The sequence below is a fragment of the Microcaecilia unicolor genome, chromosome 2 (genome assembly GCF_901765095.1).
Source record: "Microcaecilia unicolor chromosome 2, aMicUni1.1, whole genome shotgun sequence".
NCBI lineage: Eukaryota > Metazoa > Chordata > Amphibia > Gymnophiona > Siphonopidae > Microcaecilia > Microcaecilia unicolor.
In genome coordinates, this window is record NC_044032.1 from 152,376,489 (window position 1) to 152,391,705 (window position 15,217).

The 15,217-nt window shown below is 41.1% G+C and overlaps 1 protein-coding gene across 1 annotated transcript in view; it reads left to right on the top strand.

Annotated features, from left to right (window-relative positions):
• The window catches only part of LNPEP (leucyl and cystinyl aminopeptidase), a 169,616-nt gene that overhangs the window by 144,317 nt on the left and 10,082 nt on the right, over positions 1-15,217 (top strand). Inside the window, 2 exon segments of the mRNA XM_030193410.1 lie at positions 3,853-4,017; positions 13,388-13,528. Of these exon segments, the coding sequence (XP_030049270.1) occupies positions 3,853-4,017; positions 13,388-13,528 (306 nt within the window).

The following is a 15,217-nucleotide window of genomic DNA, read 5'->3' on the forward strand; positions in this document are numbered from 1 at the left end:
ATATTTATTCTCATGCCCACAAGAGTTGACAGTGGTTCTCCCAATATACATGGGTGTGTTAGACTAGAAGAATACAAAGAGGAGAACAATCAACCTTAAGATGTAGACGTTTGATGCCTTCAGGAGAAGCCTTTAAAGCTCTACTTACAGGCAGTGAATCTGAAACATGCCTGCAAGCTTCCTCTGTGCATTCTCGCCCTCAAATAAGTTAAAAACGGTAGACTCCAGAGATGCATGTTCACCGGGAATGCATGATCCTCCTCCCAAATCCATGTCTGTGACTAATATGTATTAACAGCAGTTCAGTTAATGAATAAAAGTGAATGAACTGCAATTTCAGGTCAGAATAAATAACAGAACAAGGAATGGCACTTTAGTATATATGAATGGATTAGGATTATAAACAAGTCTGGCACTTAATCACTTTTTAACTTTTAACAACCTAGCAATTTCCTCTATCCCGTTACAGTAGAAATCATGCACATCTCAAGCAGCTAGCAGCACTGTCAGTAAAATGTACACAACTAAACTCCAAAACAAAAATTTATGAGATGAGATAATAAGTACATAATTATTGCCATACTGGGACAGTCCAAAGGTCCATCAAGCCCAACATCCTGTTTCCAACAATGGCCAATCCAGGTCACAAGTACCTGGCAAGGTCCCAAAAAAGTACAATACATTTTATTCTGCTTATTCTAGAAATAAGCAGTGGATTTTCCCCAAGTCCATTTTTATAATGGTCTATGGACTTTTCATTTGGGAAAATCAGCTACAAAATCATTTATTAAAAAAGCTTGTTCTTGTATTCTTGTTCCTGCAGGCTGGTTATGGCCACGAGGAAAGATATGTAGTGGGATGGGTGACCTGTATAATCGTTTCAGTATCTGAAGTCTTTTTACCCGAAGAACTGATGTTATTAAGCTTCTCAATGAGAAATCAATTTTGGACCCCTTTGTCTTTCCAAAATTGTTGTTCAAGCTATAGTATTTTAGGGAAGATTAATGAAAAACAGCATATCTTTAAACTGATTAATGACCCTGTTTTTATATGGTTTTAGACTTTATAGAAGTACTGAGACAGTGTTGACTGTACTGTTAGATTAAAAAAAAAAAAAAAGCAGTACCAGCATTAGCATGTATCAATGGGTAGTAAATGGCCACTTTTCTGATTGGATAACGAGCTACAGAATTAAAGGGAAATACAATGAAGGCTAACTGCAGTCACTAATGAGCATAGATGGATATTTATGTAGGACACCTTTAAATCCTTGGCCACCTTTAAATCTAGACTGAAAGCCCACCTCTTTAACATTGCTTTTGACTCGTAACCACTTGTAACCACTCGCCTCCACCTACCCTCCTCTCCTCCTTCCTGTACACATTAATTGATTTGATTTGCTTACTTTTTGCAGATTGTAAGCTCCTTTGAGCAGGGACCGTCCTTCTTTGTTTATTTTGTACAGCGCTGCGTAACCCTAGTAGCGCTCTAGAAATGTTAAGTAGTAGTAGTAGTCTATTAGATTGTAAGCTCTTTGAGCAGGGACTGTCTTTCTTCTATGTTTGTGCAGCGCTGCGTACGCCTTGTAGCGCTATAGAAATGCTAAATAGTAGTAGTAGTAGTAGACACTGTGAGCCATTTTGGTTTGAGTAAGAAACCAAATTTTCATTCCTTTTTATAAACAAGATGAATTGCAAGGAAGATTTAAGGACAGTTCTGCCAAAGGTAGAAATAGTTCCTCTATAGCAGGAATGTGAAAGGCAAAATAATAACTTATGTATTGATAAGTAAAAAGGAGATGAACATTTGGTGGTGGTAACTGGAAGAATTTTCATGAGTTTGGTAAGTATTGTCATTGCTGTGTTAGTCCAATTGAATGTGCAGTAGTAAGGGTCAACAACTAATGCATCTTTTTATCATGTTAACTCAATGCTTCTATGCCTAACATTCGAGATCTTGTCATTGAAGACACATCTTCATTACATGGGGATTAAATAGAACAATCTCAGCTAGGCATGAGACCTCCTGTATGTGCTGATACACCGCAGTAAAGGGTGGGAGGTTGGGATGAATAGGGGTGTCAGCAAAATTTTATATTGATGGCGGAGATGTGCCTGATGATGATTCAAAAAAGCTGTTAATGAGGATTTGAGTGGGGATTTGTGAAATCTAGTTGACCGTGTATTTATATAGTTGAAACTTAAAACGGTGATAATGGTTTTATTGTGATTGGTGTGAGTTGAGTGTGTGTCTATCAGTACAATATATTTTTGATTAATGGCTAGATGTATCAAAAGTGTGTGCAGACAATTTAAGCAGTGGGACTTATTTTCTAATAACTTCTGTTGACAGCGTTAGTGACAGCTAGTGCAGTGGCACACTTCGCTAAATCTAAACTTAAGTGATTTCTACCTTTAGTTTAGGAATACCACTTTATTTCTTCATTAGAGAGCTGATTTCCATATAAGTCCTTTTATGGTGATTTCAATAGTTTGATCATCTAAATTACAAATATTTTGAATTCTGAAGTACTTCTAAAATTTCCCTGAATCATTTTGTTTGTGAAGTTGCTAGGGCAGTGATTTTTTTTTTTTCTCTTTTGAAACTTGAGGAATCACTGTCTTTTATTTATTTATTTATTTATTTTAACATTGCCTGAAAAGTTTCACTGATGTAGCTTCTATCTTCATGGACTGAACTGTTCATCTGGAATGTCTTTCAGTTGGTGTAGCTGTAGGATTATAGGATATGTACTACTCTAAAAAGTCTGCAGATGTATTCTCTAGGGGATACTTACGTAAGAGTGGTGTTAATTGGTCCGAGTAATTTTGCTTCCTACATAGATCTTTTGTAGTTAGTGCAGACTAATTCTCTTCTCATACATAACAGGTGTTACTATTTAGAATGATGGTACAGTACATGTAAAACCTGCTATGGTGGTCAATAGAGGATTAATGCATTTTAACATGGTTGTTGCGCATAACAGCCGGATGATGCATACGAGTGCCAGCTGCAACATAAGGAGACAAAAACAAACAACAAAAAAATGATTTTCCACCCTCAAAAACATAAGGGTCCTTTTTGTAAATCTTAGTGCACACTAACGGAATTAGCACATACTAAATGCAAAGATGCCCATTATATGGGCTTCTTTGCATTTAGAACATGCTAATTCTGTTAGTGTGTTAAGATTTAGTAAAATGACTCCATAGTAAACTGTTGGATTTGACTTTCTAATTCCCCAGCTGTAGAATCTCAATATCATCTCACTCCATTCTCCAGTTCATCTGCTGACACTATGTCACAAATGGATGGATGGACCAAATTTCCCCATAAGGCATTGTTTTCACTATGTAAATAAATGCCAGAAAATACCCCTAAATATATGGGCATTATTTGTTACAAAAGTTGCACTGACATATTTCACCCATAGGAGGGAACAAATCTTGCAACAGATGTGGACTTTTAATTGTGATTGTGTGGATCTATGTACATTTGGGAAGCTTGCCAGGTGCCCTTGGCCTGGATTGGCCGCTGTCGTGGACAGGATGCTGGGCTCGATGGACCCTTGGTCTTTTCCCAGTGTGGCATTACTTATGTACTTATGTATGTATTTATATATGTACATATGTATGTATTATGTATGTATACATACACAACATACATATATTCATTCTTGTTTTGCATAGACTGATTCCCTTGTGGAAATTTATTTACAGTTCTTGATTAATTAAATTTTGTTGTTTGGTTCTCCCCCTCTCCACCCCTCCAATTAATCTCTTGTATACTTTTTCAGACCTTTGTGTGCATGATTTCTTTCAGCACTGTTCTCATTTATGTCTGTTTCCTTAGGGATCTACCTGCTGATGTAATGAAGATCGTATTTACAGCTGGTGCAAAAACGCCTGATGGCTGGGAAGACCTGCTAAGTGTGTATAACTTGTCATTGCCTGAAGCAGAGAAGAATAAAATTCTTGATGCCTTATGCAGCACAGAGGATGCCAATAAACTAATATGGTATGAATTTCAAACTTTTATTAAATCCCAAACAGAACAAAGAAAATTCACAGGTATTAAAAAGAATCCCCTTCCTCTTCTATTTAATAAATTGCAAGGATTATAACGGTGAGGTAGACTAAGTAGGCTGATGTGCGGTTGCCAGCTGTTTGGTCAGAAATGTGTGAGCTAGGCTAGATAACTGGCTATAGTTTATATACACAGTATTTTTCAAGCATTTTAAACCCTTTGATATTTAGAGCACAGAAGGTGCAAAGCTCCATTGAAGAGGTTTGCAAGGCTGCAATGTGGCCTTCAGTCCACACATTGCTATTTCACTACTGCCTTGAGCAGAACACCTGATGCAACAGCTGATTTGGTCAGACAGTCTTGAAGAATTTGTTTGGGGTCTAGAATCCAGCTCCACTTCCTAGGCCTGTGTTATTCTGTTCCAGTCTGCTCCTTCACAACCACTGTATATATAGTTTCAGGTTAATTGATCTACTTGGCCTCACGCCTAACATTGTTTTCGGTAAGCCTGGTAGCTAGAGATTCCCATATGTGAGAATATATGGCCTATTTGTCCTCGGAGAAAGCAAAGTTACTTACCTGTAGCAGGTATTCTGTGAGGACAGCAGACCAATTACTCTGATATACCCTGCCACCTCCCCTAGGAGTTGAATTTAGTTTTTAGTTATGTTATTGCACTGCTGGGCCCGCGCAAGCGGAAAGGCACCCGGGCATGCATGATGGGTGCGCTGCCTTAAGGCTTTACAGAGATACTACACTGAGCAGTATTTCTGCACCGGGCTGCATGGATGACATCACCCACTTGTGAGAATAATAGGCATGCTGTTGTCAGAGAATACCTGCTTACAGGTAAATAACTTCGCTTTACCACACAACTGGAAAAGGCTGGCTAGAGAGTCCATCCGACTGAGTAGTACCATTACCATCAGAGACTCTGCACTCCTGACCCCCTCCCCCTTATATGTGGGGAAGGGAGGAAAAAACAAGATGGGGCCAAGAGGGGTGGACCATAGTTGGAGGGAGAGAAGGGAAGCCCAACCAGAAGATAAGGCATTTCAAATAATGCTTGAGCAGGTAAGTCAGGATTGGAGATGGGGCACAGAAGAGGAGGGGCTAGGCAACCTGGGTCTTTGGAGCCAGGAGGGAACAGGATTTTTCCTTGGTGGCAATAAACACTGTAGTAAAATCACATGTTCACTCCTTCTTTGTTCTGTGCTTTGTACATTGTTCAGGTTGTCAAGTGTCGTAGAGCCAGTTGTGAGGAATAAAGAAGAAAAATGGAGGAAGGGGTTGTGAGGGTGGAGGGGGTAGCATGTAGCAAAGGTCCCTAAAAAGCAGAGGGTGCCCACACTGGTTTCATTAATGAGCTCTCTTGCGACAATACCAGCAATTAGCAGAGCAGTTATGACATGTGGCCCCCATCTGCTATAGTGGAAACAGGAGTTTGTGTCTCAGCTGAGATATGCTGCTTGGAGGAAATCTGTGGATGAAAGTAAAAAATTCTCATGGTGAATTTTGTCTTGGTGGAAGAGATGAGGCTAGTAAAGAATTGAGAAGGATTTGTTGAAACTGTACATTGTGACTCCAAAGAAATCATGTAACATAAGCATGAAGAAATATGTCAGCTCAGTTGGACAAATTTTTGAAGGTGCAAATATGCATTTAACTTTTAAAAAGGAGACTACGATAAAATGAGAAGAACAGTGAAAAAAAGCTTAGAGGAGCAGCTGCGAATGTCAAAAGTTTACATCAGGCGTGGATGCTGTTCAAAAACACCATCCTGGAAGCCCAGGCCAAATATATTCCATGTATTAAAAAAGGAGGAAGGAAGACCAAATGACAACTGGCATAGTTAAAAAGTGAGGTGAAGGAAGCTATTAGAGCTAAAAAAAAATCCTTCAGAAAATGGAAGAAGGATCCGACTGAAAATAATAAAAAAACAGCATAAGGAATGGCAAGTCAAATGCAAAGCACTGATAAGGAAGGCAAAGAGGGACTTTGAAAAAAAGATTGTGTTGGAGGCAAAAACACATAGTAACATTTTTTTTTAGGTATATTAAACAGGAAGCAGAGAGATTAAATGAATTCCTTGCTTCGGTCTTCACCAAGGAAGATTTGGGAGAGATACTGGTGCCAGAAATGGTGTTCAAAGCTGATGGATTAGAGAAACTGAATGAAATCTCTATAAACCTGGAGGATGAAATGGCAGAATTTGACAGATTGAAGAGTAGTAAATTGCCTGAACAGGATGGTATTCATCCTAGAGTACTGATAGAATTGAAAAATGAACTTGCAGAACTATTGTTAGTAATATGCAATTTATCTTTTAAATCAACCATGGTGCTGGAAGATTGGAGGGTGGCCAATGTAATGCCGATTTTTAAAAGTTCCAGAGGTGATCCAGAAAATAATAGACTGATGAGCCTGATGTCGTGGCCAGGCAAAATGGTAGAGACTATTATAAAGAACAAAATTACAGAGCATATACATAAGCATGGATTAATGAGAGAAAGCCAGCATGGATTTAGTGAAGGAAAATCTTGTCTCACCAATCTATTACATTTCTTTGAAGGGGTGAACAAACACGTGGGTAAAGGTGAGCCAGTTGATACTGTGTATCTGGATTTTCAAAAGGCATTTGACAAAGTACTTCATGAAAGACTACAGGAAATTGGAGAGTCATGGGATAGCAGGAAGTGTTCTATTGTGGATTAAAAACTGGTTAAAAGATAGAAAACAGAGAGTAGGGTTAAATAGTCCGTATTCTCAATGGAGAAGGGTAGATAGTGGGGTTCCCCAGGGGTCTGTTCAGGGACCGCTGATTTTTAACATTTATAAGTGATCTAGAGATGGGAGTAACTAGTGAGGTAATTAAATTTGCTGACTACAACAGTTTCACAATTGACAACACTTCATTCCCCATTGACAATAATCTGAAAATTCTAGGTATAATTATAGACAAACATTTAACATTTGATACTCGAGTTTCTTCAGTAATCACAAAATCTTTCAGCTCTCTTTGGAAACTAAAAGGATCAGACCCTGTTTCTCATCAGAAACATACTGACTATTGGTACAATCATTAACATTATCCCAATTCGGTTATTGTAATGCTGGCTGTAAGGAGTACCTGTTGAAAAAACTCCAAACAGCTCAAAACACTGCAGCCTTGTTCATATATAAAATCTCTTGTTTTGAAAGTGCCTCACCTTTATTAATCAAATTACACTGGCTTCCCATCAAAGCGAGAATCACCTTCAAATTATGTACCTTTTTCTTTCAAATACTAAATGGCACAGCTCCAGACTATATGGTACCATTAATAAACTTTCCTCAAAGAAACACTAAATATGAGGCAAGAAACTATCTCTAACTACACCTTCCAAATTGCAAAAAAGTGATCTACAAAACTCTCCACTCTGCAGACTTCACTTACCTAGGAACCAAATGGTAGAACTCCTTACTACCCAAAATAAGAAATATACAGGAATATACTAGATTCTATTTACCATTAACTTTCTCTTTGCTTCATGTACAATTTCTCATTCATAATGGATTTTCTAAATGTTAAACATCCATTGCTATCCCAGTATGTTTATGATATTGTATTGTAAAATTTGGATTACTTTCTTATGCATTATTCTTTATGTATCCTTAACTGTTTATTGTAAGCCAAATTGAAGTCAAACTTGTTTGGGATAATGTGGGATATAAGTGTCACAAATAAATAGGATTTCCTGTTTATAGACATTTGACTGAAGAAACCACCAGAACAGCAATGAAACTTGAAACTAATAAATTGCATTAAAAAAAAAGAGGGGGTGGAGGGAGGGAGGTGGTAGTAAGGTCAGGGGAGCAAAATGGTACGTCTGTCTTGATTTCAAGAAAAAGTAAAATAAGGAGTGGACACAACCAATCAATAAATTGTCTGTCCAGAGGTTGATTGTAGCAAAATTTATTGAGTAGCAAGATACGTAGAGATTCAACACGGACCATGTTTTGATAAGATATTGCCTGCCTCAGGATTCAAGTATCAGTTATTTGTCTAGCTCAAAACAGGCCAAAAGGTACACTTTTGATATCCAAACCATGAAAGGCGCAGTTTTTTTATTACGATTGAGCTAGACCCCTGATGGCGAACCTATGACACACGTAGCCATTTTCGGTGACACGCGGCCGCATGTGGCCGCATACAGAGAAGCAGCGGAGTTCCTTGCTGACACCCGGGGCGGATCGCCGATGCGCCCCCCCCCAGGTGCAGCGCGACCTCCCCCCCCCCCCGGTGCATGTTTACCCGCTGGGGGGGTGCCGTGTGCGCTCCTGTTGGCTCCCTCTGAGTCCTCCGCTTGTTCCCTCCCTGCTGCTCCCTCTGCCCCGGCCGTTAGGGGATCTTTGACCTCACTTCTGGCCGGCGGAGCAGAGAGCAGCGGAATGCCGTGGGGGACGCATCTCTGAGGGCCCTGTGATCACTATTACCAGCAACCATCATCCAATCTACTGTTCTGGGGTGTCGTGGATTTGTAATTGACCATCATTACTGAGATAGGTGAGGGGGAGGCTGGGAGAGGCGAGGGCATGTGCTATGGGTGCCGTTTCCCGCCATTAGAAATAGCGGCAGCCATCTTAATTTACATAAGGTGGTCAGTTAGGCTAGTTAACCCCTAATTGTCTGCAGGGCTAACAGGCTATCTATAATTCTATCTTCTGTCACTGCCCCCCTGATGGAGAACCCAAAAAATAAAAAACCAAGGTTAAGTAAAGGAAGTGGTAGTAGCAGTAGCCGACCCTTTCAAGAGACATGGACCGAGATGTATGGCATTATAGAAAAAAATGGCAGATCATTTTGCGTTCTATGTACTGAAACGGTAGTAAGCAGAACGTGGAATATAAATAGACATTTTGAAACTAATCATTCCCAGCTCTTGAAAAAAAGTGAGGATGAAAGGAAGGAATACATTTCCAGGCAGCTACACTTTTATAAGAGCCAAACTAATTCCATCCTTACATTTGTAAAAGGTTCTACAAATTTAACATCTGCAAGTTTGAGCATTGCTCACTCCATAGCTCAGCATGGAAAAGCACTCAGTGAGGGAGGATTTATTAAAGAAACTCTCCTAAGATGTGCACCAGTTCTATTTCACGATATGCAGAATAAAGATGCAATTATTAAGAGTTTATCTGAGTTACCAGGAAATTTGGAGTGCCTGGATCCGATTACCAGACACTTTTAGCACCCTGAAAAATATAGCAATGGCTTTACTCACAATTTTTCCCTCTATGTACTTTTGTGAAACCTTATTCTCAGCGTTAAATAATATCAAAACCAACAAAAGAAACAGATTGAAAGATGAAGTTAGTAGCGCTTGCTTGGGCTTGAAGTGTACAAAATACCAACCTTCAATTGAAGATTTAGCCAATGAAATTCAGCATCAAAAAAGTCACTAATAGGCAGATTAGTTAAAGAATTCCCCCTCCCTCTCACTTATCTTAGTTCACGGCACCCCACACAAGTTAAATAATATCAAGACCAACAAAAGAAACCGACTGACAGATGAACAAAGAAGTCACTAAGTAGGTAAGTTAAATAATTAGTTTTTGGTTTATTAAATACAGTTATATATTACAATTATACATTTTTGTTATTTAAACTATAAATATCGCGAAATTATGGGGTTTTTTCGAAGTGACACACCACCGGAGTTATGCTCGGTTTTTTGGCGAATTTTGACACACCAAGCTCAAAAGGTTGCCCATCACTGAGCTAGACAAATAACAGGTACCAACAGATACTTGACTCCTGAAGCAGGCAATATCTTGCAGAAACACGGTCCGTGTCAAGTCTCTGTGTATCTTGCTACTCAGTATATTTTGCTGCAGTCAACCTCTGGACAGACTATTGGTTGGTCCGTGTCTACTCCCCACTGCTTTTACTTTTTCTTGTCTTTTGGTAGGGATTTTTCCTTGTATGTGGTGGTATATTGTCTTGGGTTTCAAACATATGCATTCTGTTTTATCCAGGGGCGTATCTGCGTGGGGCCTCAGGGGCCTGGGCCCCCGCAGATTTCGCCCTGGCCCCCCCTACCGCTGCCAACCCTCCCCCTCCGTTGCTCGCCTACCTTCGCTGGCGGGGGACCCCAACCCCCGCCAGCCGAGGTCCGCGTCCTCCTGCCGCTGCCGGCTGCCTTTGGTCCTTTCATTTTTCCATTGAAGCTGGCGCCGACGAAAGTTTCTTTTGAATCTGACGTCGCTGCACGTTGTACGTGCAGGACGTCAGACTCAGAAATTGTTTCTGAGTCTGACGTCCTGCACGTACAACGTGCAACGTGCAGCGACGTCAGATTCAAAAGAAACTTTTTCGTCGGCGGCGGCGCCAGCTTCAATGGAAAAATGAAAGGACCAAAGGCAGCCGGCAGCGGCAGGAGGACGCGGACCTCGGCTGGCGGGGGTTGGGGTCCCCCGCCAGCGAAGGTAGGCGAGCAACGGAGGGGGAGGGTTGGCAATGGCAGCGGCTGGGGGGAGGGGGATCGGCAATGGCGGCGGCGGCGGCGGCGGGGGGGGGGGGGGGCTATAATGTGCCCCCTCACTCTGGCCCTGGCCCCCCCTACCGCCGCAGGTCAGATACGCCCCTGGTTTTATCCCTGACGACTGTCTCCACAAAGAGCAAGTACAAAGCATTAGGTGACTTTTATTTTGCTTGCTTTCTGCTACTCACTTCATAAAGAAAAACTACATGGATATTATTATTGTTTTTCCAACATGCACTTTTTTTTATTTAAAAGTATTTATTGAGAACCATAGGATAAGATATAATATAAGAATAGCCATACTGGGTCAGACCAGTGGTCCATCTAGCCCAATGTCCTGGTTCCAACAATGGTCAATCCAGGTTACAAGTACCTGGCAGAAACCCAGATAGTAGCAACATTCTATGTTACCAATCCAGGGAAAGCAGTGGCTTCCCCCATGTCTATCTGAATAACAGACTATGGACTTTTCCTCCAGGAACTTGTCCAAACCCTTTTTAAAACCAGATACACTAACTGGTGTTACCACTTTCTGGCAATGAGTTCTAGAGTGAAAAATATGTTCTCATATTTGTTTTAAAAGTATTTTCAAGTAATTTCATTGAGTGTCCCCTGGTCTTTGTACTTAGGAGTGAAAAATTGATTCACTTTTACCTGTTTCTATACCACTCAGGATTTTGTAGACCTCGGTCATATCCCCCCTTAGCTGTCTCTTTTCCAAGCTGAAGAGCTCTGACCTCCAGCTTTTCCTCGTATGAGAGGCATTCCTTCCTTTTTATCATTTTGGTTGCTCTTCTTTGTAACTTTTCTAATTCCGCTATATATTTCTTCAGATACGGTGACCAGAATTGAACACAATACTCAAGGTGAGGTCGCAGTATACAGGCAGTATAATATTCTTGGTCTTATTTACCATTCCTTTCCTAATAATTCCTAGCATCCTGTTTGTTTTTTTGGCCACTGCCACCGCACACTGGGTAGAAGATGTCATTGTATTGTCTACAATGACACCTAGATCTTTTTTTGGGTGCTTACTCCTAAGATGGACCTTAGCATCAGGTTGCTATGATACGAATTGTTCTTCCCAATTGCATCACTTTGCATTTATCCATATTAAATTTCATCTACCATTTGGATGACCCGTCTTCCAGTTTCCTAAGATCTTCCTGCAGTTTTTCACAGTCCGCTTGTGCTTTGACAACTTTGAATAGTTTTGTGTCATTTGCAAATTTAATCACCTCACTTGTCATTCTGATTTCCAGATCATTTATAAGTATGTTGAATAGCACCAGTCCCAGTACATATCCCTGTGGCACTCCACTATTCACCCTTCTCCAATAACCGATTTCTACTCTACAAAAGGGTATTGCTTCCTATCCCCTATGATTTTAAACATTTTCTCAGGAATCTCATGAGGAACTTTGTCAAAAGCTTTCTGAAAATCATGATGTACTACATCAGCTGGCTCACCTTTATCCACATGTTTATTCACGCCTTCAAAGAAGTGAAGCAGATTAGACAGGCAAGACTTTGCTTGGTTAAACCCATGCTGACTTTGTCTATATGTTCAATAATTTTATTTTTTTTATAATAGTTTCCTCTATTTTGCCCTGCAATGAAGTCAGGCTTCCCAGTCTGTAATTTCCTGAATCACCCTGGAACCCTTTTTAAAAATCAGTGTTATATAGGCCGCCCTTCAGTCTTTACTATGGACGATTTTACTGACAGGTTACAGATCACTAACAGCAGATCAGCAATTTCACGTTTGACAGGCATACATTCAGTACAAGAAAAAGCATAAATTGCAATATGGTAACTAATTGACAAGCACATAGAGGCATATTTTCAAAGCACTTAGCCTTCCAAAGTTCCATAGAAACCTATGGAACTTTGGAAGGCTAAGTGCTTTGAAAATATGCCTGATAGTGGTTCAAGTTTTCATGTAACTACCAACCTCACACCCAACAAACCAAGAAACATACATAGCCTCAGTAGCTAAAGGACAAGATCACACATGGTTCCTTCATGGTGATCCTGACCCCATCACCATTCCAAAGGTTCAATCTAAAGCCTTTCTTTCACCCCCCCCCCCCCCCCTTACTCAAAGTGTACTTCTTAAAGTTCATGTATGTTTTGCATCTATGCAGACTGCTGAAAATTGCCCTTTGGTTTCTTCATAATTATCTGGAATATTGTATAGAAAGGTAGTTTGGGGAAAATTGGGGTCTTGGGTATTTCATTAAATTGTAGTAAAGTTCTGTTTAAGAGGATATGCTAAATATATATATTTTTTTCATGCTAGCTTTGTATATGTTTGGATGAACATAAATTAAATGGGTTCTAGCCAGAGAATATTGACTTGCACATTTTTGAAAATGATAGTGTAGCCCCTGAATTTTCAGATTGAGAATATTGTTGTACACTGTCTCACATTTGAAACAGTTGGGTTCGTACGTTTCTGGTAGTTATCACCTCTATAAATATAAATCATTGCAATCTTAATTTTTTCAGTGTGGATATATTAGGCACATGAAACATAATAGATGTTTAGGCTAGGATTGCCAACCGGATCTAGAGTCGCCCGACATAGTGGAGTTTACCCCACTGTATGCTGAGACTTGTAATTCTGATTTACCCATTGTATTCCCTAAGAAAAGCAAGACAAAACCAGAACTGGATCAACCCTGTCGGGTGACTGGATCCATTTGGCAGTCTTGAGTACAGACACTAGTGTCCTACCCTCCAGTTCAGAAAAGCTTATCTCTAGTCTCAGAATAATCTAGGTGGGAAGTGCCTGTACTGTCCTTTTAAAGGTTATTGGTTCTGCTTTCCTTTAGGTTGATGCAAGCAGCCCTCCAGGGGGATGAAGTCAGGACACAGGATCTCCCACAAGTCATAGCAACAGTCAGCCAAAGTTTAGCTGGAAATTTGTTGGCATGGGACTTTGTCAAGGAAAACTGGGGCAGGCTGATACAGAAGTAAGTTTGGAATCATATGGAATGTTAACTGCACTGTGCAGCACTCTTGTTCATGTGTGCTGTGCCATGTGTGGAAAATCGTATTCAGCTTTTATTGGCACAGATATTGAGGGTAATTTTGATTTTGTAGCAAGTTAGAAATCAAAGTAGGTGCCTGTTCTGAGGCTGTCATAAGACACGTGGAGGGGCATTTTTGAACGGGGAAGACCATCTCTAAGGGCGCCCAATTCTAAGGATGGTGCTGCAAAGGGGCGGGGCAATGTATTATTGAAACAAGATGGACATCCATCTTTCATTTCGATAATATGGTCGGGGACGCCCCAAATCTTGACATTTAGGTCGACCTTAGAGATGGTCGTCCTTAGGTCGTTTTTCAGATGGTCATCCTCGGTTTTTGGCCATAATGGAAACCAAAGACGTCTATCTCAAAAATGTCCAAATCCAAGCCCTTTGGTCGTGGGAGGAGCCAGCATTTATAGTGCACTGGTCCTCCTCACATGCCAGGACACCAACCGGGCACCCTAGGGGGCACTGCAGTGGACTTCAGAAATTGCTCCCAGGTGCTTAGCTCCCTTACCTTGGGTGCTGAGCCCCCCAACCCTCCCCTCCCAGGTCCTCCTGCCTAAAGTACACTGCACCCACTACAACTGCTCCAGGGACCTGTATACTGCTGCGATGGACCTGAGGCTGGCAAAAAAGTATTTTTAAACTTGTTTTTTTTATGGTGGGAGGGGGTTAGTGACCACTGGAGGAGTAAGGGGAGGTCATCTCCGATTCCCTCCGGTGGTCATCTAGTCAGTTGGGGCACCTTTTTGAGGTTTGGTTGTGGAAAACAAATGGACCAAATAAAGTCGACTAAGTGCTCGTCAGGGACACCCTTCCTTTTTCTATTATCGGCCGAGGACGACCATCTCCTAATCACGCCCCAGTCCCGCCTTCGCTACCCTGCTGACATACCCCCGTGAACTTTGGTCGTCCCCGCGATGGAAAGCAGTCAAGGGTGTAAAAAAATTGGCTTTTGATTATGCCGATTTGGACGACCTTGCAAGAAGGACGCCCATCTCCCGATTTGTGTTGAAAGATGGGCGTCCTTCTCTTTCGAAAATAAGCATGATAGGTGCCTATATAGCTTTATAAAATAGCCTCGCAAAACCTGCACAATTGTAGCTAATATGCACCCATGCACATTTATGTACTCTGGAACAGGTGTAAATGTTCCTGTAGGAGCAAAGCAGGCACTACAGTGAAGCACTATTCTATATTGTGAACCTGACTTTTCACAGACTTTGGTCATGTCATTTCCCGTGCAGAGGCTTGTTCCTGCAATAGACCTCAAGCACATTGCTGACACATCAAGGCTAATAGACAAAACAACTGTTCACAACAACTTTTGTGTACTTTGCTGGGGACCTTCATGGGCAAGAAGAAAATATCTAAGACGTCAAGTGCCGGGTCCTTGGGCTCCAAAGGCACAATATTGGCAAACGTCAGACTTTGTTATTCTAGTCAGCATGGCACCAAGACCAGAGGAAAGGGTATAAAACCGCCTTCCATAAGCAAATAACTAGCTGGTTATCTGGGGCAGTTCACATGAGAACTGCTATCAGCTAGCTCTGAGCAGCCACATGAAGGCTCGTTAAGATATGTGGTTCCCCTGCCTGCAAGCTCACACGCCTGGGTGTAAAGTTA